The 26,683-nt window shown below is 36.1% G+C and overlaps 2 protein-coding genes across 4 annotated transcripts; one reads left to right on the top strand and one right to left on the bottom strand.

The window, feature by feature from the left end:
• Positions 1 to 426: 426 nt before the first annotated feature.
• On the top strand, positions 427 to 12,892 carry LOC133293555 (hydroxyproline O-galactosyltransferase HPGT1). 3 transcript variants are annotated; one of them, XM_061492145.1, is made up of 12 exons: positions 427 to 709; positions 784 to 847; positions 1,225 to 1,274; positions 1,432 to 1,625; positions 2,139 to 2,196; positions 2,301 to 2,373; positions 3,027 to 3,150; positions 11,229 to 11,316; positions 11,405 to 11,455; positions 11,948 to 12,019; positions 12,098 to 12,210; positions 12,432 to 12,892. In XM_061492145.1, the coding sequence occupies exons 1-12, from the start codon at positions 597 to 599 to the stop codon at positions 12,452 to 12,454; spliced, it is 1,023 nt and encodes a 340-aa protein (XP_061348129.1). In that variant the 5' UTR covers positions 427 to 596; the 3' UTR covers positions 12,455 to 12,892. The 3 variants fall into 3 exon arrangements, with proteins under 3 accessions (XP_061348129.1, XP_061348128.1, XP_061348130.1); XM_061492144.1 differs by having other exon boundaries at positions 2,133 to 2,196; XM_061492146.1 differs by having other exon boundaries at positions 2,133 to 2,196; positions 12,435 to 12,454.
• A 3,925-nt stretch (positions 12,893 to 16,817) lies between these two features.
• Positions 16,818 to 20,154, bottom strand: LOC133293588 (uncharacterized). Its single transcript, XM_061492178.1, has 5 exons — positions 19,946 to 20,154; positions 19,654 to 19,706; positions 18,558 to 18,725; positions 18,255 to 18,356; positions 16,818 to 17,252 (listed from the first exon to the last, which is right to left on the bottom strand). The coding sequence occupies exons 1-5, from the start codon at positions 20,100 to 20,102 to the stop codon at positions 17,118 to 17,120; spliced, it is 615 nt and encodes a 204-aa protein (XP_061348162.1). The 5' UTR covers positions 20,103 to 20,154; the 3' UTR covers positions 16,818 to 17,117.
• Positions 20,155 to 26,683: the final 6,529 nt, after the last annotated feature.

Raw genomic sequence — 26,683 nt, 5'->3', positions numbered from 1 at the left:
CACCAAGGTTGAAGAAGTCTCCTTTAACCAAACGACGTCGTCCGCTTCTAGTTACATCTGAGGGCCTTCGCATATAACACAACGACATCGTTCCTGTCTCCTCCACGTGGCTTGTGACGTTAGTGACTCAGCTAACTAACGGTCCACCTGTGCTCCGTTAGTTGGGTCGTGCTCCGTTAGTTGGGCCGTCACATGCTAACTACCAGAAGAACAAATATGGCACTTTTTGAAACACTTTTTTTCAAATATTAGAAACTAAATTGAGCCTTTTTATTGTTGGGCAGTAAATTGTGGCTACTGAAAATTGTCATAACGAAAAAGATATTTACTCAAAACTTTACTTACTGGATTTAGTTCAAAAATATGGTTTCACTGAACAGAAAAAGATAGATAATAATGTGATTAAATCCCCGATTAACAGAGGGGAGGAGGTAAAGGGCTGAAAGGGTTGGTGATTTTGTTCACCAATCAACAGCACCAACAACACCAAAGCATTCTCTATTGTCTTGCTTTACTTCTAGCCAACTCTCTCAGCATCTGCAAGCAAATCATATCATTATCATTCATTTCAATCACTGAATTGGATCCAATTCGAAATGCAGAGCAAGGGATCGAGCCACCGACTTTCCAGTATGGCTCATCGATCCCGCATTCCTGCACTCCTCATCTCCATGTTCGCTACTTTCGCTTCTATCTACGTCGCTGGAAGGTTCTTCCTTCTCTCTTCTACTTCCTTCAACTGCTGTTACTCTTAATTCAATTAATCTCAATTGTTCTCTTCAGGTTATGGCAGGACGCGGAGAACCGAGTTTATCTCATCAAAGAGCTCGATAGGATCACTGGCCAGGTCAGTAGTACTAGTCATTTCTCACTCTGATTCATTTATCCGAACTCGTTCAATTTTTCACTGCAATTTCAATTACTGCATCGGATTTAATTTTTTTTTTTATGATTGCGGACTCAATTACTGCACCGGCTGAATGAAGTTAAGGATCTGGTTTCCGTTCGGGAGATGCATTTTTCACGGTTTAATGTGATTGCATTTGAATTTGAGAACTAGTTGATCGCGTGCATATTATAATTAAAGACTCATGCTGTGTAGTAAATCAACTGTTGGATACTCGTTGTTTACTGTGACCTATAGAGATCACTTTGGGAGGGACATATAGTTTGACACGTCTACTTCTTGTTCTGGCTATGTTAACCGCAACGTTTTCATTCTAGGGACAATCTGCGATATCAGTGGATGATACATTGAAAATCATAGCCTGCAGGTGAATTAAATTTACTTACGTGTACTCCTTTTCTTTTTCTTTTAAAAACAGCAAGAAGTTCTTAATTGCCATGTGATTTTATTAATGATGTCCTTTGGTGTTGTTAAGTTTCTTAACTTCTTTTGTGGCTATACTGTTTAATTATGTGATCGTTTAGGGAACAACATAAGAAGCTTGATGCACTTGAGATAGAACTTGCTGCAGCTAGACAAGAGGGTTTTGTTTCAAAGCGCTTGATAGAGACTAATGGGACCTACTCTAAGAGAAGGCCCTTGGTAGTGATAGGTATACTGACAAAGTTTGGCCGGCAGAAGAATAGAGATGCAATTCGTAAAGCATGGATGGGAAGTGGTAATATATTCTTTGCTTTGTCTTGCTCAGTACCACAAGTCAGTAACATTTTGAATAACTCCACCATAAGTCAGTAACGTTTCGAAATTAAAAAAACCACAGAAAATATGAAACTTGATGTAAGGTACTGAGAAAGAGACAAGAGGAACTCTATAATTGAACAAACTCCCCCCAAACCCCCCCCCCCCCTTTTTTTTTTTCTCTCTTCATTTTCACACTAGAAAGAAGAGTCAGTATCCTTGTATTGATATATTTTATTTCCTGCCATATCTGATGTTGATCATGATTCATGAAAAAAGCTCTAGAATGTAACTCTGTTTTATAGTATATTGTTTGTAATGATTCATTGCTTTGATTTTGAACATAGTTGTTTTGAACGTTCATGAAATATTTGGTGTTCTAGTACATTGGATAGTTTGTTTACAGATTTTATAAAATAGTTTACAACTTTTTGCACTAAGATTGTGGTTCAGAGGAGGTTTTAATTTTAAAGCACTGCCTTTATAGGTGCAGCTTTGAAGAAAATAGAAGATGGAAAAGGCATCATTGTGCGATTTGTTATTGGAAGAAGGTTTAAATTCTTTCTTTTATAGACTTGGGTTTTTTTTTCAGAGGGTAGTGGGGACCGGGGATTCAATTTGAACCACTTCTTATGAATTACATATAATTTTGCAGTGCAAATCGCGGGGACAGTATGGATAAGGACATTGATCGTGAGAATAGGCTGACTAATGACTTCCTAATTCTTGTATGTTTAACTAATTTAAACAGCAAATTTTAAAGGATGCAATTTAAGTATACCATTTGCCATTCACTTTTCTGTAAAAGTGCAAGCAAATTTTCTCATTCTAAATTTGGAAATGGAGCCTCTAGAGCCCAACGTTCAGATTAGAATTCAGTAATGCTCCTGACCATGCAAAAATTGAATCTACCAAGTTGATAAAAGTTAGAATAGAAGAGATTTTGACCACTGAGAACTCTGTTGCAACTACTTTGTCACCAGTTGTGTCAGTCAAATTAGACCAAGCAGTTCCAGAAAAACTTGTTTCAATCACTGTTGTATTTTTATAAATAGTTATTGCACTGAGCATTTTATTTTCTTTTATTCTTCTGTTTCCAATGGTTAAAACCACATATATTATATTGAAACCCAGAAGTCCGAATATCGATCTATATGAGTTGAGATCAATCTTAAGTTAACATCAATACTTATGTGAATGCTATATGTTGTTTTTAGACTGAGTTTAAATAAGCAAGCAAATATGAGGTTATATTATCATGTTGCAGTTATAGTTGCTTAACATAAATTCTTTTTTCTATGTTGTGGCTTTCTGTAAGTAGAGTGTAAGGTTCAAGAGCATAAGCTAGTTAGCTTACCACCTTCAACACTTATGTTGACAGGATGATCATGTGGAAGCAAATGAGGGACTCCCACAGAAAGCGAAATTGTTCTTTGCTCATGCTGCAGATGAATGGGATGCTGAGTTTTATGCTAAAGTCAACGATGATGTTTATGTAAATATTGGTTAGTTTTTCTTTGACTGGATGAGGTTGTCCTAATGCAATTTACTAATATTTCACTATTGTTATTGTAATTATGTTCCTTTTATCCCTGAATTGAACTCTGCAGTTAAATCATTCTATGCATTAGAGAAATCCGTTGATACACATGGGAATATGATCATATGACCTTGAGTTTCTTGTCAGCATATAGAATGCAGTGGTGCTTACTAACCTTTTATTGAATTATGGATGATTTACCATTTCTTTTATTCCTGTAATGGTAGCCAATTTTGAAGGGCCTTTTTTCAAATAAAAGCGATTTTTATCATTAAAAAAGCACTTTTCGTCAATTTTAGGGTGTTACAGCTGACTTCTAGTAAAAAGCAGAAGCCCCTAAAAATCACTTTACAGTTTCTAGCTTCTTAAGAAATCCACTGCAATAGAAGAGAGAGATGATTAGGAATCAGGTTTTAAATTTTTATGGACAAAATTATCGCCTTTGAATTTTTGAAATTACAACCCATACCCTTGCCTCAATCTTCCTCTCCCCAGTCATTCCTTGGCATTTCTCTCTGGTTCTTCTCTCAACACTCCTCACGGCTTCGTCTCTCGGCTATCTTCCCTGCTTCTTGCTTCATGACTTGTAATCATGACTAAGGCTATTTTTACTTCAATCTGTGTATTGCTTAGGTTTGATTTGATTTCTTCTTTTTTGTTGCTCTACTTGGTTGCAGAGAGATTTTGGAAAACAAAATAAAAAAGGCATACCTTTGTTTTTGAAAATTGTCATTTTCTTTCAACTAATTTTGATAGTATTGAATTTTTTATTGGTGGTTTAGGAGATGTTGTGCCCATAAGCCTGCAAGGAATTGTTTACTTTTATGTTCAGTCACATTATTGACTTTGTCAATTTCGTAGAGAATTATCAGCTATAAGCTTTGTCTGTTAACTTTCTAAGTTATTCGTAGTTATGGGATTTTGCAGGTTGCATATACTCTCTTGCAGTTGTATGTGAGAAAATTTAATATGATGGCTTTAAAGTAGCTATGAAAATAGGGAGTACTTTTCTGTTATCTTTATAAGTCCATCTTTAAACAAGTTTTGATAGTCTCATTTGGAAAATTATCACTGTTGGCGGAAGATGTTTGCTTTGCCCTTGTAGTGGTGGTCTGTCTTTTTCTGGTTTTCTTAGCTTGCAAATACAAATATACATTGTTTCTCATATGGGGCATTATGATATGTCAAACTTCATGCTTACCTAGGTTTAGAGGCCACATGACAAGAATCTGTGATAAACTTAAAAGTATTGAAACCTCACGATACATAGTTTTAATAGCAATAATTCAAACTTCCTTCATCCTAATTTGTTGCATCTTTCTGATGGAGATTACAACCTATTAGAGCCATATAGAAGAAAGTATTTCTCAAGATAATATCCCAGGTTTTCATTGAATGATCCACTTATAAACTGCAAATGCATGTGTAAAACACATCTTAAAGACCAGATTCTCAAAGTTTAACATTTGAGCACAATTCAACAGCTATAAGCAAAGCAATAGTTGCTTTGGTACAGACTCACTGGACCCTGTTCATAGTGGGGCTGCAAAAGAACATGAAATAGGTTAGTTTAAGAGGATACACAGATACTTTGCTAGGAAAGTGATACAATTCAGATCAAACGATACAAAAGGGATAAAGAGAGGAAGGTGTGGGCTCAAGCCCAAGCCCAAAAGACTTAATCTGTTGATAAGCTGATAGCCCAATCAAGTAAACAAGCATGCAAGGCAATAGAGTTGCCACGTCAGCAAGAGAGTACCCAAAATACCCCGTAACAGAATGGGGAGCGTGGGGATGCATGGAAGGCAGTTATAAAGGGAAGAAGGGAAGAGGAGAAGGGAAGAGGAGAAGGGGGAGAAGAATCTGGTAAAGGCCCTTATTGGGATTGGGAGAGTGTGTAACCTCTATAATTGTTGCACAATTATCTTTAGCTTATTGTTGTTTACTTTTCAGTGAAATCTCTGTAATGAAGTGAAGCTTGACTCCATAGTTGAGTAAAGCTGAGTTATTGTAATTTCCTTTTAATCAATATATAAGACGAAAACTGATGTTATTCAGGAAAATCTTTGTTGTTTGTTATAATTGTTGATAAATGGAAAGAGGTCTGTATCAAAGTGGTATCAGAGCTCCGATCTAGGAGCTCTGTGGGATGGTTTGGACACGACTAATGGAGCACCGATTAGATTTAGTAGAGGAAGGACTATGACGAGGATGTGCTAGACAAGAAGAAGTGTTGATACGGCTTGATGAAAACGGCGCTAGACAACAAGAAGTAATCCAGCGTTTGGTAGCTAATGAAAGGGGAATGGCAGAGATCATCATGAGGCTGGATGAGTTAGCTGGAAGAAGACGAAATCCATCATATGATGGCGAGAACCACCACGAAGACAGCGTGTTTGGTCAGCCCGATGGAAGAAATGGAAGGAGAGTCAACATGGGTCACCATGTAAACAGGCGTTTGGAGATCCCCATTTTCATCGGGGAAGATGTGTTCGGGTGGCTAAGCAAAGTGGAAAGGTACTTCGTAGTGAACGGAGTGGAAGAGACGGAGAAATTGGCGGCCGTGTTGGTGGTTTTAGAAGGATAAGCCCTTCACTGGTTTCAGTGGGGGAAGCCAGTAACCAAAACGCTACTTGGGGAATGTTCCGTCGCGAGTTGCTCAGCCGCTTTTAACCGGAGATGTTGGATAATCCATATCGTGCGCTGTACACGTTAAAACAGAGTGGGAGCATCTCTGAGTTTAGAGCAGAATTTGAAAAAACAATCAGCACCCTACGATTTGAAGACGAAGAATTGCTCAAGGGAGCCTGGTTGAATGGAGTTCGTAGCAGCATACGAGCGGAGCTGATGATGTCGCCGCTGTTATCCTTGACGGAGATGATGAAGTTTGCGGTCAAGATCGAAAGAAGAAATGACGCATGGAGAGAAGAAGGATTGGGCCCGATTGGGAGAGGATGGACAATGGGGAGCAACCGTGGGCCGTTTAATCAAAGAAATGGGGTCAATTCAGGTGATAATAGAAATTGGGCCTCAGCCAATACAGGCCCAAACCATCCGTTACACTCAGCCAAGTTAGGAACGGGGTTTAACGCAACTCAGATGAATCAACACAACTCACGAACCACTGTACCAGAAAACCCTAAGGAGGGGATGACCACCAGAGCTTCAACGTCGACTACCGAAGGACCGACACCGGAAAATCAAACGTTCCCAGGACGGAGGTTGTCGCAGGCGGAATGGCGCGACAGGCAAGATCGGGGCTTGTGCTTCAAATGCGAGGAACGTTGGCATCCAACCCATCGATGCAAAATCCGACAGCTGCACGTGCTCTTGGTGGAGGACGATGACGAAGCAGAGGGTGATACGAAGGAAGAGGACCCAGTTACGTTACCAACCCAAGAGACTAGCGAACAAGAACAGGGCTTGCAGCTTTCGCTACAAAGTCTTTTAGGGCTCACTTCAAGCCAAACTCTGATGGTGTGGGGAGAGATAGGTGACCAGAAGGTGACGGTGATGGTCGATTGTGGTGCTTCGAGCAATTTTATCAAGAAAAAATTGGCAGAACAACTGGGACTGGAGATTCGTGAAACTCCAGTATATCAAGTGGAGATTGGGAATGGGTCTAAGGTTGGATGCACGGGTGTCTGCAAGGGGGTGAGCATTAATATTCAAGGGGCTCAAATACAACAAGACCTATACTTATTTGAACTTGGAAGTGCAGATGTTGTGCTTGGGCTCGAATGGTTGACACAATTGGGGGAAATCAAGGCAAATTTCAAAGAATTGACCCTCAAATATGGGGAAAAAGGAAGGGAGACAGTGATCAAGGGGGACCCTTCGTGTGTTAGGACTGAAATTTCCTGTAAGTCCATCAATAAAGCTCTCAGTGACCAAGGTCAGGGCTTTTATGTGAAAGCATCCAAAACTGAAACAGAGGGTGACACAAAGCAGTGGCAAGAGCTGCACGAATTGCTATCCGAATTTGAGGACATTTTTTGTAATCCCAAGGAACTCCCACCTGCCCGACCAATAGATCATGCTATTCATCTCAAAGCTGGGAGTACAGTACCAAACATTCGTCCTTACAGGTATCCTCATTACCAAAAATCTGAAATAGAAGAGCTAGTTGCTGAGTTAATTGAAAATGGCATGATTAGATATAGTACTAGCCTCTATTCTAGTCCTGTAATCTTAGTTAAAAAAAAAAATGGAAGTTGGCGTGTATGTGTTGATTATAGGGTATTGAATAAAATCACCATACCAGATAAATTCCCAATGCCTATGGTGGATGAGTTATTAGATGAATTGGGAGGATCCCAGGTTTACTCTAAACTGGATTTGAAATCTGGTTACCATCAGATTAGGATGAGGGAAGAAGATATCCTTAAAACGGCTTTTCGAACACATGAGGGGCATTATGAATATTTGGTGATGCCCTTTGGGCTAACCAATGCCCCATCTACTTTCCAAGCTTTAATGAACGATATTCTAAGGCCATTTATAAGGAAATTTGCTTTAGTTTTTTTTTATGACATATTAGTGTACAGCCAAAGTCAAAAGAAACACACTGACCATTTGAGAGCTATTCTGATAGTGTTGAAACAGAATAGTTTAGTGGCAAACAAAAAAAAATGCAATTTTGGCAGGAGACAGATTGAATACTTGGGCCACTGTGTTTCAGCAACAGGGGTTCAAGCTGACCCAGAAAAAATCAAGGCCATGGTGTCTTGGCCCAGTCCAAAAAACATTAAGGGGCTAAGAGGGTTCCTAGGACTAACCAGCTACTATAGGAGGTTTGTCAAGGACTATGGGAAAATTGCCAAACCTCTTACTAAACGTTTGAAGAAGGATGGTTTCATATGGGATGAGGAGGACGAGACTTCTTTTCAGCTGTTAAAAAAATTGATAAGCTCTTTACCTGTATTGGCATTACCAGATTTTAATAAAATGTTTATTGTCACCACTGATGCTTCTGGGAAAGGTGTTGGGGCTGTTTTGATGCAAGATAACAAACCCATTGCATACCTTAGCCAAGGGTTCTCTCTCCGTGCCCAAGCTAAGTCTATATATGAAAAGGAATTGATGGCAATAGTCTTTGCGGTGCAAAAATGGAGGCACTATTTGATGGGAAGGCATTTTATCATCAAGACTGATCAGCGCAGCCTAAAGTTTCTCACAGAACAACAAGTTTTGAGTGAAGATCAACAAAAATGGATCTCCAAATTAATGGGCTTTGATTTTGACATTCAATATCATCCTGGGAAAGAAAATGTGGTGGCTGATGCACTGTCTAGACAAATGTTTTTTGGGGTGTTATCTAAAATTCAATGGGCTGAGTTTGAGGCATTGGAGGCAGAAATTCAACAGGATCCTAAACTCAAAGGCATCCTACAAGATTTATTCATTGCATCTGATGCTCATGAAGGTTTTAAGATAAGGGAGGGGAAGTTATTTTTCCATGACCGATTAGTGTTGCCCAAGGGATCAAAATTTATTGGTCCCCTACTGCAAGAGTATCATGATACGGGTATGGGAAGACATTCAGGTTACTTCCGGACTTTTAAAAGACTAGAGGGTGTCGTTTATTGGGAGGGGATGAGAAAGGATATCAAAGATTATATGGCTGGGTTTGAAATATGTCAGCAATGCAAGACTCAGAATTTAAACCCAGTGGGCTTGCTACAGCCGTTACCTGTTCCTTCACGGGTTTGGGAGGACATCTCACTTGACTTTATTGGTGGATTGCCTAAAGCAATGGGGTTGGATACAATATTAGTGGTTGTTGATCGCTTTACAAAATATGCTCATTTCCTTCCATTAAAGCACCCGTATACAACCGTGGATGTTGCTGGGTTGTTCATCAAGGAGATAGTTAAACTCCATGGCTTCCCTACTACCATTACTTCTGACAGAGATCGTTTATTTTTGAGTAATTTTTGGGCTGAAATTTTCAAAAGTGCTGGCACCAAGTTACATTATAGCACCGCTTATCACCCACAAACTAATGGGCAAACAGAGGTAGTTAACCGGTGTTTGGAGGCTTATTTCCGGTGTTTTTGCTGCACTAAACCCAAACAGTGGCCTGCCTGGATACATTGGGCAGAATTTTGGTATAATAAAACGTTTAAGGATGCTATGGGTATGACTCCTTTTAAAGGATTATATGGCAGGGACCCCCATACCCTTTTTAAATGTGGCACCTTCATACCTGCCATTGATGCTGTTTCTCAGTCACTTCAAGAGAGAGATCTTATTCTGCATGATTTACAACATCACCTTCTCAAAGCTCAAGATCGTAGAGACACTATGCAAATCAGCATCGCAGGGAATTGGAATTTACAGTGGGTGATTGGGTTTATCTCAAGCTGCAACCGTATCGCCTCAAAACCATTGCAAGGAAGATCAATGAGAAAATCAGTCCACGGTTTTATGGACCTTACCAAGTTTTGGAACGCATTGGTGAGACGGCTTACCGTTTGCTGCTTCATAAAGAGTGTAAAGTTCATCCTGTTTTCCATATCAGCCTTCTCAAAAAAGCTATCAAGACAAGTTCCACGGTCCAGCCACTACCAAGCATTTTAAATGCCGATTGGGAACTACTCTTGGAGCTTGAAGCATTGCTGAATGTGAGACGATCAGTACAGGGGCATATTCAAGTGCTTATTCGTTGGAGACATTTGCCTGAGTTTGAAAGCTCTTAGGAAGATTTTGAAGTCATCAACCTTCAATTCCCTCAATTCAACCTTGAGGACAAGGTTCTTCAAATGGGGGGAAGTATTGATACAATTCAGATCAAACGATACAAAAGGGATAAAGAGAGGAAGGTGTGGGCTCAAGCCCAAGCCCAAAAGACTCAATCTGTTGATAAGCTGATAGCCCAATCAAGTAAACAAGCATGCAAGGCAATAGAGTTGCCACGTCAGCAAGAGAGTACCCAAAATACCCCGTAACAGAATGGGGAGCGTGGGGATGCATGGAAGGCAGATATAAAGGGAAGAAGGGAAGAGGAGAAGGGGGAGAAGAATCTGGTAAAGGCCCTTATTGGGATTGGGAGAGTGTGTAACCTCTATAATTGTTGCACAATTATCTTTAGCTTATTGTTGTTTACTTTTCAGTGAAATCTCTGTAATGAAGTGAAGCTTGACTCTATAGTTGAGTAAACTGAGTTATTGTAATTTCCTTTTAATCAATATATAAGAAGAAAACTGCTGTTATTCAGGAAAATCTTTACTGTTTGTTATAATTGTTGATAAATGGAAAGAGGTCTGTATCAGAAAGTGATGGTTTGAACTTTGAACATTTCTAAAATTACTGGGCACGATATAAAATTTGAAATAATTTTTTATAAAAAAAATTATAATTTTATATTAAATAATTTTTCTTATTTAAAAAAATAAGTATATAATAAGTGTTAATTATATTTTTGATTTTATAACATGTACAAAAAGTACTTTTTTATCCAAACATATTTCTTTAGAAGTGCTTTTTTATGTCCTTTATTGTAATTTTATAAGAAAAAACACTTTAATATTTTTCATCCAAACAGCTTGAAAGCACTTTTGAAGTAAAAAGTGCTGCTTTTTAGTAATTGTACCTAAACACACAATAATTTCTACTTTTCATAAAAAGCTCTAAAACAAAAAGACTATTTTGTGCTATTTCAAAATCACTTTTTTTAAAGCTTATCCAAAGGAACCCTTAATGCTGAAAGAATCTCTGCCTGGGAAATGCACAGTAACAAAAGTGCTTAAGCGGTTAAGCCACTAAAGTACCTAGGTTCTAATAAAACTATAAAATCATCAACAAGATTAGGATAAATAAAGGAGAAAAAAGAAAGTTTCCTCAATCATTAACTGCCTCCTATCCCTGAATTGTCCTTATATATTTTCATCTTCTGAGAAGGGAAAGTTAACATTCTTCCTTTTGATTATATGATGACATTTTTTGTGTGCCTTTTGCCCTATTTAATTAAATTCCTAAGAGTTTGTTTCTCATTTTGAGATAAATATATGTCTTGCAACTTACTTGTTTCTTCCTGCACAGATGCCTTGGGAGCTACACTTGCAGCTCATTTGGACAAACCTCGTGTTTACATGGGATGCATGAAATCAGGCGAAGTTTTCTCTGAACAGTGAGCCCCTTATGTTGTTTAAAATGTTATGTGCTTTATAAATAATACATTTTATTGTTCTCATCTCAGCGTCTGTGGATTATGACAGGAACCATAAATGGTATGAACCAGAATGGTGGAAATTTGGTGACAAAAAATCGTAAGCCAAGCAACCTGTTATTTCATATGATTGAACAGTTTCATTAATTTTTGTCAAACATTATATAAATTAGTCATGTTTGACACAGTATATACCAGTTTCCAATAGCTGCATGTGGATCTTTGGTGAAACTGAGGGTTTTTTCATGGTAGTCTGCAATGCTATGAGTTTGTTGATCCCATAAGTAAAAAATGCAATACCTATTTTACTTTTGCTTCTCAAAACAATCTTAACTGGATAAGCCTATTATGTGACATGAATATACATTACAGTGCCAATATCTTAAGTACTTGCAAAATATAATTTAATTTATACTTTGCTAGTTGAGGATGGAAACCAAGGAGAGCTAGCAAGCAAGTTGAATATTTCATTTATCCAGCTTTTTGGTGCACAATTCTGGCTCCATTGATGTGCGCTAAGTTTCACAAATATTTTCTTCATGTCATGTATTTATCTCCTCTTGAAATGATGATTAAATCTCTTGTTCAACAGATATTTTCGTCATGCATCAGGAGAGATGTATGTCATATCGCGAGCATTGGCTAAATTTGTTTCAATAAACAGGTCAGATCCACTCTTTACTGCAGCTATACTGTTAGCTACTGTTTATGCAACTCAATCTTGAATCTGTTAAGTTGGCAGATCTATTCTGCGTGCCTATGCCCATGATGACGTGAGTGCTGGATCCTGGTTTATTGGGCTTGATGTGAAGCACGTTGACGAGGCAAACTTTTGTTGCTCATCCTGGTCGACAGGTCTGTCTCTCTATCTCTCCATGTTTTTTGTGTGTTGCAGGTGCATATTTGCTAGTTTAAAATTCAAGTTCGTGGCATTAGTTTTATAGCCCCCAAAAAGGTGGCCTGACTTTGAGTATCTAAGAAACTATACGCAGAATTTACTTAATATAAATTGTTGGCATATGCATCAAATTTTAGTTGCAACCTCAAGGTGACAAAACATAATTTTTGTTTTTCAGGAGCAATTTGTGCAGGTGTTTGAGTTGGTTCTAGTGCATTCTCGTGAGAAGACTACCAATTGTTAGAAGGTTTGACTTCCTAAGATCTTTTTATCTCTACTGGAAACTGAGTGATTCCTGGAGATGTCTGTTGTAAAGTTGCTTCTAGACTTCTAAGTCTATCGGGCAATATAGTTCCATTAAATTGTACAGTTTGTCAATTGGTGGGTTGAAAGTTTAATAGCAATTATTACTAAAGGCATGCAAGATAGCACAGCAATTAAAAATTTAGTTTTCCACCTATAAGTTGGTTTCTATCATTCTATGGTTCTTTCATTCATTCATGGGCGTAGTGGAAGATGGTCTTCTCTTGGTGGAAGAACTTACAAAAATGTATTAGTGAAAATATTTATAGGAGTGACATGGTGGCCAATCATCTTTTCTTTTGCAGTAAAGGGGACTTTGTATGTGTACAGTCAGTAGCAGGGAATTTTGAGTCATGATTAGGCTTTATTTATATAGGTGAACAGACAGTGTCATAATTAAATATATGCTAGATGGATAAGCATTTCAGATTTTAAAGAAAATCTGAAGAGAGTGGGTTACGGGCAGTACCGAATTCAACAGCCCATACCGTCCTAGTACCGGCAAGTTATAATTAGTGGGTTACGGGCCTCAATATGAGCATTTCACTTTTCGCCATAACATTATGGGCCTGTTTGGATGAGCTTTTTTTTCTTCAAAAGCTGCTTTTTATTAAGAAAAAAAGCACTTTTCGTTTTTAGTTCATTTGGATGTCTGCTTTTAAAAAAAGGAGAAGTCACAAAAAAAGTCAAAAACCTACTTTTCTCAGAAGCTAAAATTTTTAACTTCCCAGAAAAGTAGAAGTCAAAAGCCAAATATTTTTTTTAAAAACTAAATATTTTTATAAAAATATAAATAGCTTTAACTTTTGTAAAAAGTAATTTAAAAATAAGGAAGTAGTAAAAGTTACTTTTTTTTTAAGGTGAACCAAACGACCTCTATATTAGACTTGAAACCTGACAGTGCCCGTGGAATTACAACTGCCCATAAGGTTATTGTTTGAGCTTAATATTTAAAAAAATTTATATTGCTTTTATTTTAAAGATTTTTTTATAACTTTTTTTATTTTCTTAAAAAATCAACTAAACATCCTTAATATTTTTTTGGAAAAAAATTTAAGATGAAGTTTTGAAAATAAAAATCTTGTGCAAAGTCATTGAATTTCTGTTGTTGTGCATAAAAATTTGTGGCACTTAATAAATTTAAAGAAAAGTGTTTGTCATTTTAAATGACATAAAATTATGTCATTTTAAGAGAGAGATACACACAGAATAATTTTTTTATTTAAATTTTAAATTAAAAAAACACTCACTTTCTCTTTCTCATAATTTTCATTTTCTGTGTCTATCTCTCTCCTACAATGACATAACTTATGTCATTTAAAATGACAAAAGCTCATAAATTTAACACACGAAATAGAGGAATGGATTTTTATTTATTTATTTTAACAAAATTAAAATTAACTCGATGTTGTATGAATATATTTTTTATTGTATTTGGATAGTATTGCTCTGATTCTAGCTGTGGTTTGCGGTAATTACACTTAATTCTTTATTTGTTCCTACACCTACATAGACCTTATAACAAATGATGGTTAACAATGATTATGCACCGAATGATATGCCTATTTCCCCTCCATTATAAAAGAAAGAAAGAAAAAGAATACAAAGCATAAACACAACCTCCCATGAAAAAGAGTCAGCAATGCTGCTTGAATCGCAAGAACCACCACTCTTCTCATTGACATGAGTCTAGTTGTCGCTACGGATAGCGTGCAACAAATTAACAATCCTTCGAATCTACCATCACCGCCACTGGTGGCTTCAAAGTGATCAATTTGATTGATCTTTGAAACTTTTATGTTATGGGGTGTTTGGTAGGGGTTTTTGGTAGAGATAACCAGGCAACTTCTAGTGATATTTTAACTTAACCATGTTTGGTAGAAGTTTCAAAAAATTTAACCATGCAAATGCATTACCCAGTCATTGTGAATTTGATGAAAAACACTGTTTCAAAAAATCAAATGGAAGGTGGTATTTTCGTTTGCTAGGAAAAGAAAAAATGGAGCGCAAATTTGGAGACGGAAATGCCCCTGGTACGTAAATTGGGAGATGCAAATTTGGAGACGCAAAGTGGAGCTCTTCAATACTTCCAGGGCAGGGATCATGTGTTTGACTAGGGAATGGATCTTCTCATGTGAAAAAGTAGTCATGTGATCATGTTATTTGATCACAACCACTTATTGATGATGAGATAAGAGAGAGAAAAATGTATAATTTTCAAATGAGTGATTGTGATCAAATAAAATGACCATTTTTCCATATGAGAGGATCCACTCCCGTTTGACTATGATCACAAAAATCGATTCAGGTGGCAACATAATCTCATTTTAAGATCAGACACGGTCTCTTGAAGCTTCTCACTTCTATTTCCTCTAACCTTCACCTTCATATATTTTTCCATTCTGCTCAGTACACCTAGTCATAGCTTGCAGAAGGTTTTCACTTGTGATAAATCTTGGAGTAATGTTGTCAAAAATTATAAAAGGGTTATTTTCGTCTTTTCAATCCATTTTTCCATCAATATTTTACGTTCAACCAAACATAGACTCAGAAAATTTAACCCAATTTTTTCGGTAATATTTCGGCCTACCAAACAACTTTTTTTTAACTTTTCTACCAAACTCACTTTCTCACCATATTCCTAGTAATTGTATTTCCCTAATAAAAAAAAACTCCTCTACCAAACACTCCCGGAGAATCCTAGTGTTAGGGTTCGATTTAATTTTTCGTTCCTCAATTTCATTTCTTTTTTAATAATTGTGATGTTGGAGATTCAAACTACGTTTAATCTTTTTATGATATCACTATATATTTTTTTCAAAAATCAAATATTTTTTTTAAATTTAAATAGCTTTAACTTTAATAAAAAAAATACTTCTAAAATAAGCAAGGCATAAAAAAAAAAATTGGAAGCCTATCCAAACAAACCCTCTGAGAAATTTCTTTCTTAAAAAAAAAAAAAAAAAACAGCTTTTAGAAAGGAAAAAAAGCCCATCGGGCTCTTAATCTAAGAAGAGAAGAATGAAAAAAAACAATGGTATCCCTGTTCAGATGAAAGCGAGGGGGAAAAATTCGAAGAAAATTCTAGTGCACCGCCAAATTTGCCTTGCAATGACCTATATGTCTAAGTCATCATTTATTTTAGCACAGGTGCTTAAAATTTGTGCAAGAAGAAATGGTGGCAGCATGAGACAAAGCATTTGAAGATACGGTGGAGCAAGTCCATGTACTGAAGACGAAAGACTTCTAGGCATAGATGAAAATAGCGCCGCAATAGCGCGCAATATCGCTATTGTAGCGGGTAGCGGCCATATGCCGCAACAGAACGCACGCAACGCTACTATTCAATGTAGCAGCAGTAGCGGTCAACAATTTGCAGTAGCGGATAGCGTGGTTAGCAAGGCAATTGCACGCTACAGTGAGAAAGCAATGGAAAAGGAGGAATAGAGGGTATTATGGTCTAAAACTTTAATTATAAGGGTAAAATAGATTTTTTAATCTGAACCTACTTGGGCTTTATCACTAAGGGAAAGGAAAAAGAAAGTGTTGATAATGAAGGTGGTGGTGATGAAGAAATTGAAGAGGAAGAGCAAATTTATAATTTTTGTACTAGTGACAGTGAGGATGGAGAAGACTTCTTAGAAGATGGTGGAGATGATGATTTTGCTTAGTTCCTTTCTTGATTTTGAAATAGAGCATTAAAATTCGTATTTGACAATATTTAGATCCTTCCTTATTTTCCTTGATTTTTGTTAATGTAATTCTTTTCAAGGAATTTATATTATTTCCTTTATATTCTTTGAATCCTTGTTTGGAATGAAAGTGACAATAGAATTAATTATGAATGTATATTTTTAATTTTAATTAATTTTTTTATGGACTTCGTTGTAGTGGTTATATCACTACCCGCTATACCGCTATAGCATTTTTGAGCTTGGCCGCTATCGGTCGCTACCCGCTATTAATAACTATGCTTCTAGGCTAGGACCAATAAGCTATTGAAGTCATTGGAAGACATGCAGAGGGGGAGGAACTAGTGCTATCAGGGACCAAGCATTTGAAGATACAGCAGAGCAAATCCATAAATTGAAGACGAAGGATTTCTGGGTTAACATCAAAAAGTTGCTTAAGACAATGAAAGACTTGCAGATCATGGTGTACGTGATTCCAATCAGAAAAAAGGTTGAGGAGTTGGCAGAAATAATGACTGAAATGAAAATTAAAAAACAGAATTGTGATTCATAGAATGAAAAGAAGCTACTTAACAATGCATGTATTACTTCACCCGTCACACATCTAAACGGCAACTTAACTACACGGGGCTAAGTATAAACAACACATAAACCTCATATGAGAAGCTAGTGTGATTTCCGAAACAAGAGACATGTCAGTATGGCTTTCTATATTCTTAAATTTTCACGTATGTTATCATTCCAAATTTAATCCATAACTACCATAGTTCTTTCATCTATCTATTCAAAAGTTCTTTCCAACGAGTTAAACAACATAGGTGATTTCTTCTTCCTTTTTGGTTTGGCAATAACATAGCTACTTCAACTGCTCATGATGAGCCATTAAGGAAATGTGCTAGTGCCTTGTCAGTATCATTGTCATGCATAACCAAGGCTTCAGCAACGCTGCTGGATGAAAATCCCATTTCCCGCAGAAGGGTGTACCCGTTGACAAATTCCTGAACCTTCAAATGAATCATGCATCAGGTCAGAAAAACAATTTAATCAGTAAAGACTACGATACATCTTCTGCCTGCTAGAGTAGCAACTGGCAACGCAAAATAAAGGAATTTCAGCACTAGTCTAAATAAGAAAAACACTAAACCACCTGAAGATGGTATCGAATCCAACGGAAAGCACCATGTAATGATTACTTCGAAAACCATAAACATGCAGCCAGGGTGGTCAACACAAACAATACAAAGAACCGTCCAGTAAATGCAATTTTCAGTATGGTACCACTTTTGGGAAGTTTAGTAGTGCTCGTCATAAGAATGACAAAGTGATAAGCTGGGAACTAAGATCTGAGCTGGTAAAAGCTCCTAAATTGTCTCATGATAAGAAAGGCTTCCCCACAATATAAGGTTGACGAAGAATTATATATGAACTGGAAGTAAACTCCAGATGACAGATGGAAAAAATTTAACCGAAAAAAATCAAGTAATCAACAGCTTGTCTACTTGAAAAGAAATTTAGTTTCAAACCTCTTCCGGTTAGGTTTTAAGCAAAACACCTATTGATCATTGACGTTTGTAAATAAAAGGAACCAGTAGACTCCATAGAACACCAAAATTACTCCTCCTTCCCAACCCAGGGAGGGATGCTCAGAAGCAGAAGACAATCAGATCAAGCACAACATATGCGAACTTGTATACAAGGTTTAGAGAACTATCAATTTAATTACCACTTTCTATCATTCTTGAAAAAACTATCAACTTGACGACCAACAATAAGTTCACAGTAAATATTTGGAGGAGAAATTCTCGTATCAAGGGTAGAACAATTTAAGTAATGCTATGTCTATAACCAAGAATCCAAAAAATTATTCAATCTGCATGATCAGTGCAGATAGAAGATGTTTGGCATACATTATTTTTCAGAAACATAAAAATCATTAATCATACTCTAAAGCATTGCTATTATCTTAACATCATGTCCATTATGAGTTACAGGGATCCGGAGCATACCCTGGTTGGATTATCACCATAACTCGCAACAGCAATGGGAACAGCCTCTCGGCTGAGCCCCATGGCTATATATTTGCTCACAACGGGATCTGAAGCAGTAACCTGAAAAAAAATGTTTCATTTTACACTATCAAGTTGGAAACAGTAAAAGATTACCTATATACCGAAAAACAATGTACCAAATTTATCATGAACTAGCAAACGTGAAGTTACAACCTCTGGGTAATAAATTCGGAAAAAAAATAATTAACACAGGTTACAATATCATAAATTGGAACTTCCTGCTCTAAATCAAGAACAAACCTTTGTAGATGATGATGATTCAGAAACTTTAGTTGGAAGATTGTCTGACACAAATTTGCTCCAATTTGGGTTATCCTTCTCTGCTTCTGCCAAAAGTTTTCTCTCCAATCCAAAATCAAATTGGAAGTTGCTCCGGGGATTATCACCTACGTGTGGTGATAAATGAGGCTGCAAAATTGTCAAAACCCCTCAAAAACCATATTCAACTATCAAAACAGATCCAAGTCAATTATGCAAAGCTTGAGTACTTTTGCATACTTGGCATGGAAGAACAACTTCAAAATGAAATTTATGGAACAAAATCTGCTAAAGGTTCATACGAACAAGTCCATTGGAATAATGTGTATAAACAACCATATAATCTTCTGCTCCAGTTAACTGAGCTGTAATGCGCCTTACAGAATCCATCTAATATCATAAATCATAATGCACTATCTTCCCAGATTTAGAAATTACTTCAGAACAATAAGAATACAAAAGGGCCAGAAAAAAGAAAAGTTCAGCAACTGTACCATCCAGATAGGGAATACATGCAAAAATCTGAATAAAATTAATTCCTCAAAGCAGCAACCCATTGTCAATAAAAGGTACAATAGAAGCGATGGAAGAAGCTATGCAGTTATCAAAGGAATTTTAAGATAACCGAACATGAGTGGCAAACCAAAATAAAGTTAACTCAAGCAAAGAAAAGTAGCATTTAGAATCCTCAATCATGCGACAAAAGTTTCCACTTTACTAACCATTAGAAAATTAATAGATTTCATTTTTCACAAATCCACAGATTGCTTATATTTTATTAAAATCTGAACTGTTGGTATTTACATCAACAGTGATACACTGCAGAATGCACCCTGCTATTGAGAGGAGTAAGGTGAAACCAAGATCCAAAAAAACTTCACGAAGGAAGCATGTCCATTAAAATGACACTGACATGCAGATTGATGCGCATTCACGCACAACTCACAAGCATTGAGGAGAAAAGCATTGTCATCAAGTCAAATACATTATAATGCACTGTAACTTAAGCTTGAACCTCAAGAAATGCTACGTATTCTCAATTCAAAACAACAGAATAGACAATCAAAACAAATCTTACCGGCGGTGTGATCCTATATTCTGGCTTTATAGCAACCCTAATGCCCAATCCTGCTGCAAAGTCAATAAGAAAATCAATTTCATCACACTTGAACCGCGAACATGACTAAACCTAGTTTTTTATTTTTTTTCAATTTATTCTTTTCAATAATTACGAGAAAAACCGAATTTTTTTGAAAACTTGGTTACTATCACTAATCCTCCATATCAGTTAAAGAGAATGTTCGTTTTCGTTAGTTACATGGAATTTCTTGAGATGAAAGTGATCAAATGAAGCGCAGGGAGAGAATTACAAGAAGATGACGAAGGAGTAGAATTCTGGTGATATGGTGATGGACGGCCGGCGGCGACGGCGGCGCCTTGGGGGCCGATCTTCGGGTACATGGATGACGGCGGTTGACGGTACATCGGACCTTGGGGACCCGACCTGGTTCTGAAATCGTTCTCCATGAAACTTGCGTTGCTTCCGAAACGAATAGAAGCGTGTGCGTTTGGGACTTGGCACTAGAGCCAGCAAAATCGGCTTTCGACCCTTATAACCTTTTATTAATAATTAATTATCAAATTGACCTTCATTATAAACTATTTCAAAAATTTAACCTCCCCAACAAACATAACACCGATCTGCCCCTATTTGACCGTTGACCACCAAGCCTACCCGGGTACACCCCTCCCTACCCGGGTATTTTTTGAAATTTTTTGTCTACCCGGGTAGGGAGGGGTGTACCCGGGTAGAGTTCTTCAATCTGAGAAAATGTTTGAATTATTTACCGGATAGGGAGGGGTGTACCCGGGTAAATCTCTGTCAAAAACCCCAAAATGAAATAAAACTCAAGAGACTAAAATGAAATCTCATTGAACTCAAGAGACTGCTACATAGCAACTCCTATAGCACTTGTAAGTTTACTTACATTAACAGTCATCACCAGGAATTCTAACAGAACTCGGAAACTGACACCAGGCCTTGGATGCAAAATGAAGCAGGAGGAGGCAGAATAATGCATGGCCTCTGTCGAATAGGTTCAGAAATTCACACATCCAATGACAAGAAGCGATACCTGTTCAAAAACTGCAACAAACTAGATTAGGAAAAAATTGTATGAGGAACAAGTACAAGAGCAGTAAAGTTGAAAGATACCCTTTTCTCAGAAGCATTCATTCAAAACCAAACTTGCAAAGAAATCAAAAAAAAGTTTAGAACTTTCAACCAACCCAAGATTTGAAAAACCCATAGCAAATGGTAGGTGACAATACCGTGGGAAGATGGGATAAAAAAATTAACATAAGATGAAGATAAGGAGGAGAAACCGATTTTGTAAATTGTATGTCTGTTGGCTGCTGCAGAGATCTAGGAGGGGTTTTGGGGTTTCTGGTGGAGATTTACCCAGGTACACCCCTATGTACCCGGGTAAATAATTCAACTATTTTTTCAGATTGAAGAACTCTACCCGGGTACACCCCTCCCTACCCGGGTAGGCAAAATTTTCAAAAAATACCCGGGTAGGGAGGGGAGTACCCGGGTAGACTTGGTGGTCAACGGTCAAACAGGGGCAAATTGGTGTTATGTTTGTTGGGGAGGTTAAATTTTTGAAATAGTTTATAATGAAGGTCAATTTGGTAATTAATTATTAATAAAATGTTATAAAGGTAAAAAAGTCCAGCAAAATCTGTTCGGCTCGGCGGGCCAACCCGTCCCATCAGTTAAACGGGACGGGATGGGCTGAGTTTTTCAACCCATCTTAAAAGCGGGATGGGATGGGGCAGGGCGGACTCATATTTTGGCGGGTTGATGGCGAGCCGAGGCGGGTCAGTGTAAAATAGGCTCGAGCTGGCGGGCCAATCCGCCAAACGAGGCGGGGCGGGCTCAATTTTTCAGCCCACTTTTAAAAGTGGGGTAGGGCGGGCTGACTCATTTTTTGGCGGGTTGATGGCGGGGCGGGGCGGGGCGGGCCGCCCACTTTGCCACCTCTACTTGGCACCGTGTTATTGCGTTTTAAGTAGCGTGTAAATAGGTTAGGTTTTGATTTAAAGGGTGAGGATATTCTAGCTACCAAAAATTCTCACTACTAGGGGTGAAACTGGGTCGGGCCGGCCTACAGGGGCCTACGGCTCGGTCTACATCAGGCTAGACCTGACCTAGTATTTTTTGTATAATAGGTCGGGCTTGGGCCTTAAAAAAGCCTGTTTAATAAAAAGGCCGTAGGTCCACTTTCAAAAGGCCGAGCCTATAAGCCTACAGGCCGGCCTATATTGTACTATTTATTTTAAATAAAATAAAATAGAGTAAGTATGCCTTCAAGAAAAAAAAGATAAATTTAATCAATTGCAATTATTTATAACTTAATCATATTCGATTATATTTTAATAGAAATCTTACTTTATTTCTTATATAGGAGGAACCAACATCTCAACATGTTAGATTGTGTATATGAATATATTAAAAAAAAATTGGCAGAGGTTATACTTACTACAAGCATCATGATATGTTTGTTGGATTCATGTAGTTATTTTAATTTACATAGTATGAATTTGTTTGTTGGATCTGATGAAATATATGTTATTTAATTTGAGCATTTTGCTTTTGAAAATGACTTAAATGCATATTGTATTAGTTTTGTTATGATTCATGATTCTATTTGGACGTTGAAATTATGATTTTTGGTGTAGCAACAGAATTTGAGTACTTTGTAAAGTTGATTCATGGTTCTGTTTGGAAGTTAAAAATTAACAGGCTAACAAGCCAAACCAGGCCATTTGTTATTTTCATGAATGGGCCAAACCAGACTAACAGTTAGACTCATACTAGGCTTGGGCCGGGCCAAATTAAAATTTTTTAACGTAGGCTTGGGCTTTTTGGGGCAAAGCTCGGCCCAGCCCAGCCCACTTTCACCCCTAGTCACTACTAACTCACTACCCATCATATCACCATGGGATCAAAGAGAGAGAATGTTAAAAGGTTTTTGAAGAGAGAGAGAAAATGTTAATCTAATGGTGATTAGATAGGTAGTAAGTTGGTAGTGGAAAATTTTAGTAGTGAGAATATCCCTTATCTGATTTAATTAGTTAGGTTTGTGTAAAAATTCTTATGATTGGCCTGACTTTTTAGTATGTGTAGGCACAGATTATAAGCCTGACCTGATCTGTATTTAAAAATAAAGTCTTAACTTTGGCCTTTTAACTTGTTTAAACCTATTAAATATTTAATAATTAAAAATTAACTAAAATAATATTACTTTTTTACTTAAAATTATTAAAATAATAATTTTATTTAATATAAATAATATACTATAGGCCCGACATGACAAAAAAGCTTATGACTTGTTTTCTAAATATGTTTTTTAAAAGTCTAGGCATGTTCTATTTGACTATTTATAATAGGTCAAGCCTGACCTAATATAGGCTAGGCTAGGCCGGCCTAATCCATTTATGCCCCTAGTTTTAAGTAAAATAAAATCAATATCCATGAAGTAGACTAATCAAATTTTATTTGGCTAATCAAATAAAAAATGGGATAGGATATTATGTGTATTTTTTTATACTTTTTCATACTTACTTTACTTATTTTTTTTAGATCAGAATTTTTTATGGTAAAAATAGGTTGAAATTCTAATCTAATAGTGTTTGAAAAGAATTATGTAAAATAGACATTAAAAAAGATAATAACAATATATTATTCCATAAAATATATATCAAATAGCTCAAGAGAAGTACAATTCCTTACAATTACGGATGATGTGCTTTTAATTTAGGTTATGTGTTTAATGTCTTGTAGGAGATACAATTATTTCCTATCTTTTACTCGCAGATAAAAATGTGTGGAACTTATGTAAGGTCATGTGAAGAGAAGAGAGAAAAAAATAAATCACATGAGTCCCACACTAGAGGTGGCAATTTGGGTTGAACTCGACGGGTCAACCCGCCAAAACGGGGTGGGTTGAGTTATACTTTTCAACCCACCAACCTATCTCAACCCACCACGCTTAGTTGTGGGTCAAAACAGGTTGGTGATGGGTCGGGGCGGGTTGGCTCGCAGGTCAATTTTTTTTTTATACTAATTGTTAGTATTTTATTTGTCACTAAATTTTTATGATATGAAAAAAAATTTATCTTAGTACTCCCCTAGAAAAAGTGAAGAAGAAAATTTTTATTTATTACAAAGGTTATCCATATATTGAGGCAAAGATAAGTTCCTAAAAAATATTTGACTGAATATTATTATACATTTAGGTTTGAGATTGGAAAAAAACTAAAGGGATTGTGAAATGAAAATAAGAAATATTATAAACTTAATAAAATATAATTTATTTTTAATTTTATTTATTTTTTATTTTTTAGGCGAGTTGACCCGCCAACCGACCACAAAATGGAGTGGGTTGGGATTTTCAACCCATATCAAAATGCGGGGCGAGGCGGGCCAACCCGTTTTTGGCGGGTTAGCGGCGGGGCGGGCCAACCCGTTTTGCCACCTCTATCTCACACACTTTTATGTGTGTAGAAAATAATTTTATCTCCGATAACACGATAAACATCAAAGACTTAGTGATGCACTTACAGTTGGCCCATTGCACATGTCCAACCTTTGATTCAACAAGCTCAGAGTCAACTAGAGTTATGTTCCAATAAGGCAATAAGTATGGCACAATTGTTGAAAGATTGAGTGATTTGAAATATAACAAATTATAATCAAATCGAAGTCCCAATAAATCATCAGATATGATTGTGATTTGTTTGTCAAGAAAAAGAAAGCAACACATTTGGAATGATTTGAGATCTAAGATATGGGACGTATTTTGAATGATTTAGTTGTAATTAATTAATTATTTTTACAAGTTAATTACTGTTATATTTATGTTAGGAAGTTTTTTTTATTTTTAAGATGTTAAATTTTAGATTTTTGAATTTTGTATTACTTTTCAATTAGTCTATAAAAAAGTGTTTATGACCCTTATTGTAGGAGTTGAATTTTTGTTATTTTGTTAATAGAAACTGAGAGCCGGAGGGTTACTCATTTATCATATCTCAACTTTTTGTTTAGCCTTTTTTTCTATGCGCTTTCGGCATCACTTACTTTATATGACTAATCAAAATTTGTTTTTTTAAAACATAAAACAATTTCTATTTTTACTGCATAAATAGTTTTTTGCTGCACGCAGTATATTTTCGAAAATACGTAGACAAATTATTTCTTTTTTAATTGGTGGATTCCACTTTTTTTAAAAAAAGAATGTCTTTATGGCAAAGACATTTTATATGAGAACGCGCAAGAAAATTAAAACCCTTTTTGAAAGCAAGTAATACATGGATGTGCATATATATATATATATATATATATATATATATATATATACACACACACGTAGGGTTTAGTGTTGTCATTTTAAATGACACAACTTTATGTCATTTTTAATGAAACTACGTCGTTTTGGTGTGTTTTGTCATTTTTTCTAATTTATAAAATTAGAAATAAAAAAAAAATGGAGGAGAGAAAATGTAAAAACACACCAAAACGACGTAGTTTCATTAAAAATGACACAAAGTTATATCATTTAAAATGACAAATATTTTTCCCATATATGTATTTTAAATGTGACTCGATAAATCATAATCGTTGGATTGACGGAAATCAACGATGAAAAAATAGGTTGTAAGAGGTTGTAAAACTTTTAGATTATAAGAATAACACTCATCTCTCTTTCTCTTTCTCTCTCTCTCTCTTTATATATATATATATATATATATATATATATATATATATATATATATATAAACTGAAAAATATTTATCCTTTTAAAGGATATAACTTTGTGTCATTTTAGATCCTAACCGTTGATCCCTCAATCAACGGTTAGGATTTACTAAGTCAAACTTATTAATTAGTTAGTAATTCGCAATAAAATCCAGTAAATCCTTGCCGTTGATTGACAAAAATCCACGGTTAGGATATAAAATAATACAAAATTATATCATTTAAAAGGACAAATAATTTTTTCATATATATACATATATATATATATATATATATATATATATATATATATATATATATAGGTTGTAGGATCTTTTGACACCAGTGTCAAAGTTGAAATTTGACACCTCATCTGAGAGCCGTTAGATAAAAAAAGATCAACGACTCTGATTTGTAAGCATGTGACACCATTGATTGTTTTTTATCTAACGGCTAAGATGAGGTGTCAAATTTCAAATTTGACATCAGTATCAAAGGATCCTACCTCATATATAAGTGTGTGTGTGTGTGTCTATATATATATATATATATATATATATATATATATATATATATATATATATATATATATATGCCACACAATAACTTCCGCCCTCTATGAAATTGAAAATGTCGAGGGTAAATATGGAAAATTAATGAAGTTGTATGATTTCAGTTTGAATTCAAGAATTTTCTTTCAATTATGATTTATAATTTAGGGAGGGTTATACTTACCGTCAACTAAACTTATCAACCTTACAACCAATCTAATCACCGTTAGATTAGAATAAAATCTAACGGTGATTAGTTACACCCTATAATTTTAATTCTTTCTCTCACATCCTCTCTCAGTCTGCCTCTCTTTTTCTAGGTTTCCATTCCCTTTCTGCCTCTCTATAGGTTTAGTAAACGCACAATAAGGGTCTCCATCAGTTTGTTTTGAGTGCTTCAAAAGCAATAACTGATAACTGAGTAATAAAAAGAAATACACTTTTTAATAAGATTAACGAACGACTTATCAAATTTTTTATTGTCTTTGACAAACCCACGATAACAACCTATGTGTCCAAAGAAACCTCTCAAGCTCCTAATGGTTCAAGGGGCAGGCCATTGATGGACATTCTCAGTTTGGATATTATGTTGCCCAATTATCCGAATCATTTCTCCTTCAGGGTGTTGGAAGTCTTTACCACAAATGCTTTAGAGTTTTTTTAATATACTCATCCATTATCCTTCCTTGCCTAAAAGTGGCGAGGCTCTCATATATGTTTCTATGAGTTTGATCTCTAAATTGTTGAATCAAGGC

This window comes from Gastrolobium bilobum, unplaced genomic scaffold, assembly GCF_033153095.1.
Source record: "Gastrolobium bilobum isolate Gb01-03AN ecotype WA unplaced genomic scaffold, APGP_CSIRO_Gbil_v1 utg1090, whole genome shotgun sequence".
Lineage (NCBI taxonomy): Eukaryota > Viridiplantae > Streptophyta > Magnoliopsida > Fabales > Fabaceae > Gastrolobium > Gastrolobium bilobum.
Note: the sequence above shows the minus strand (reverse complement) of the source record. Positions and strands in the feature narration are given on the sequence as shown.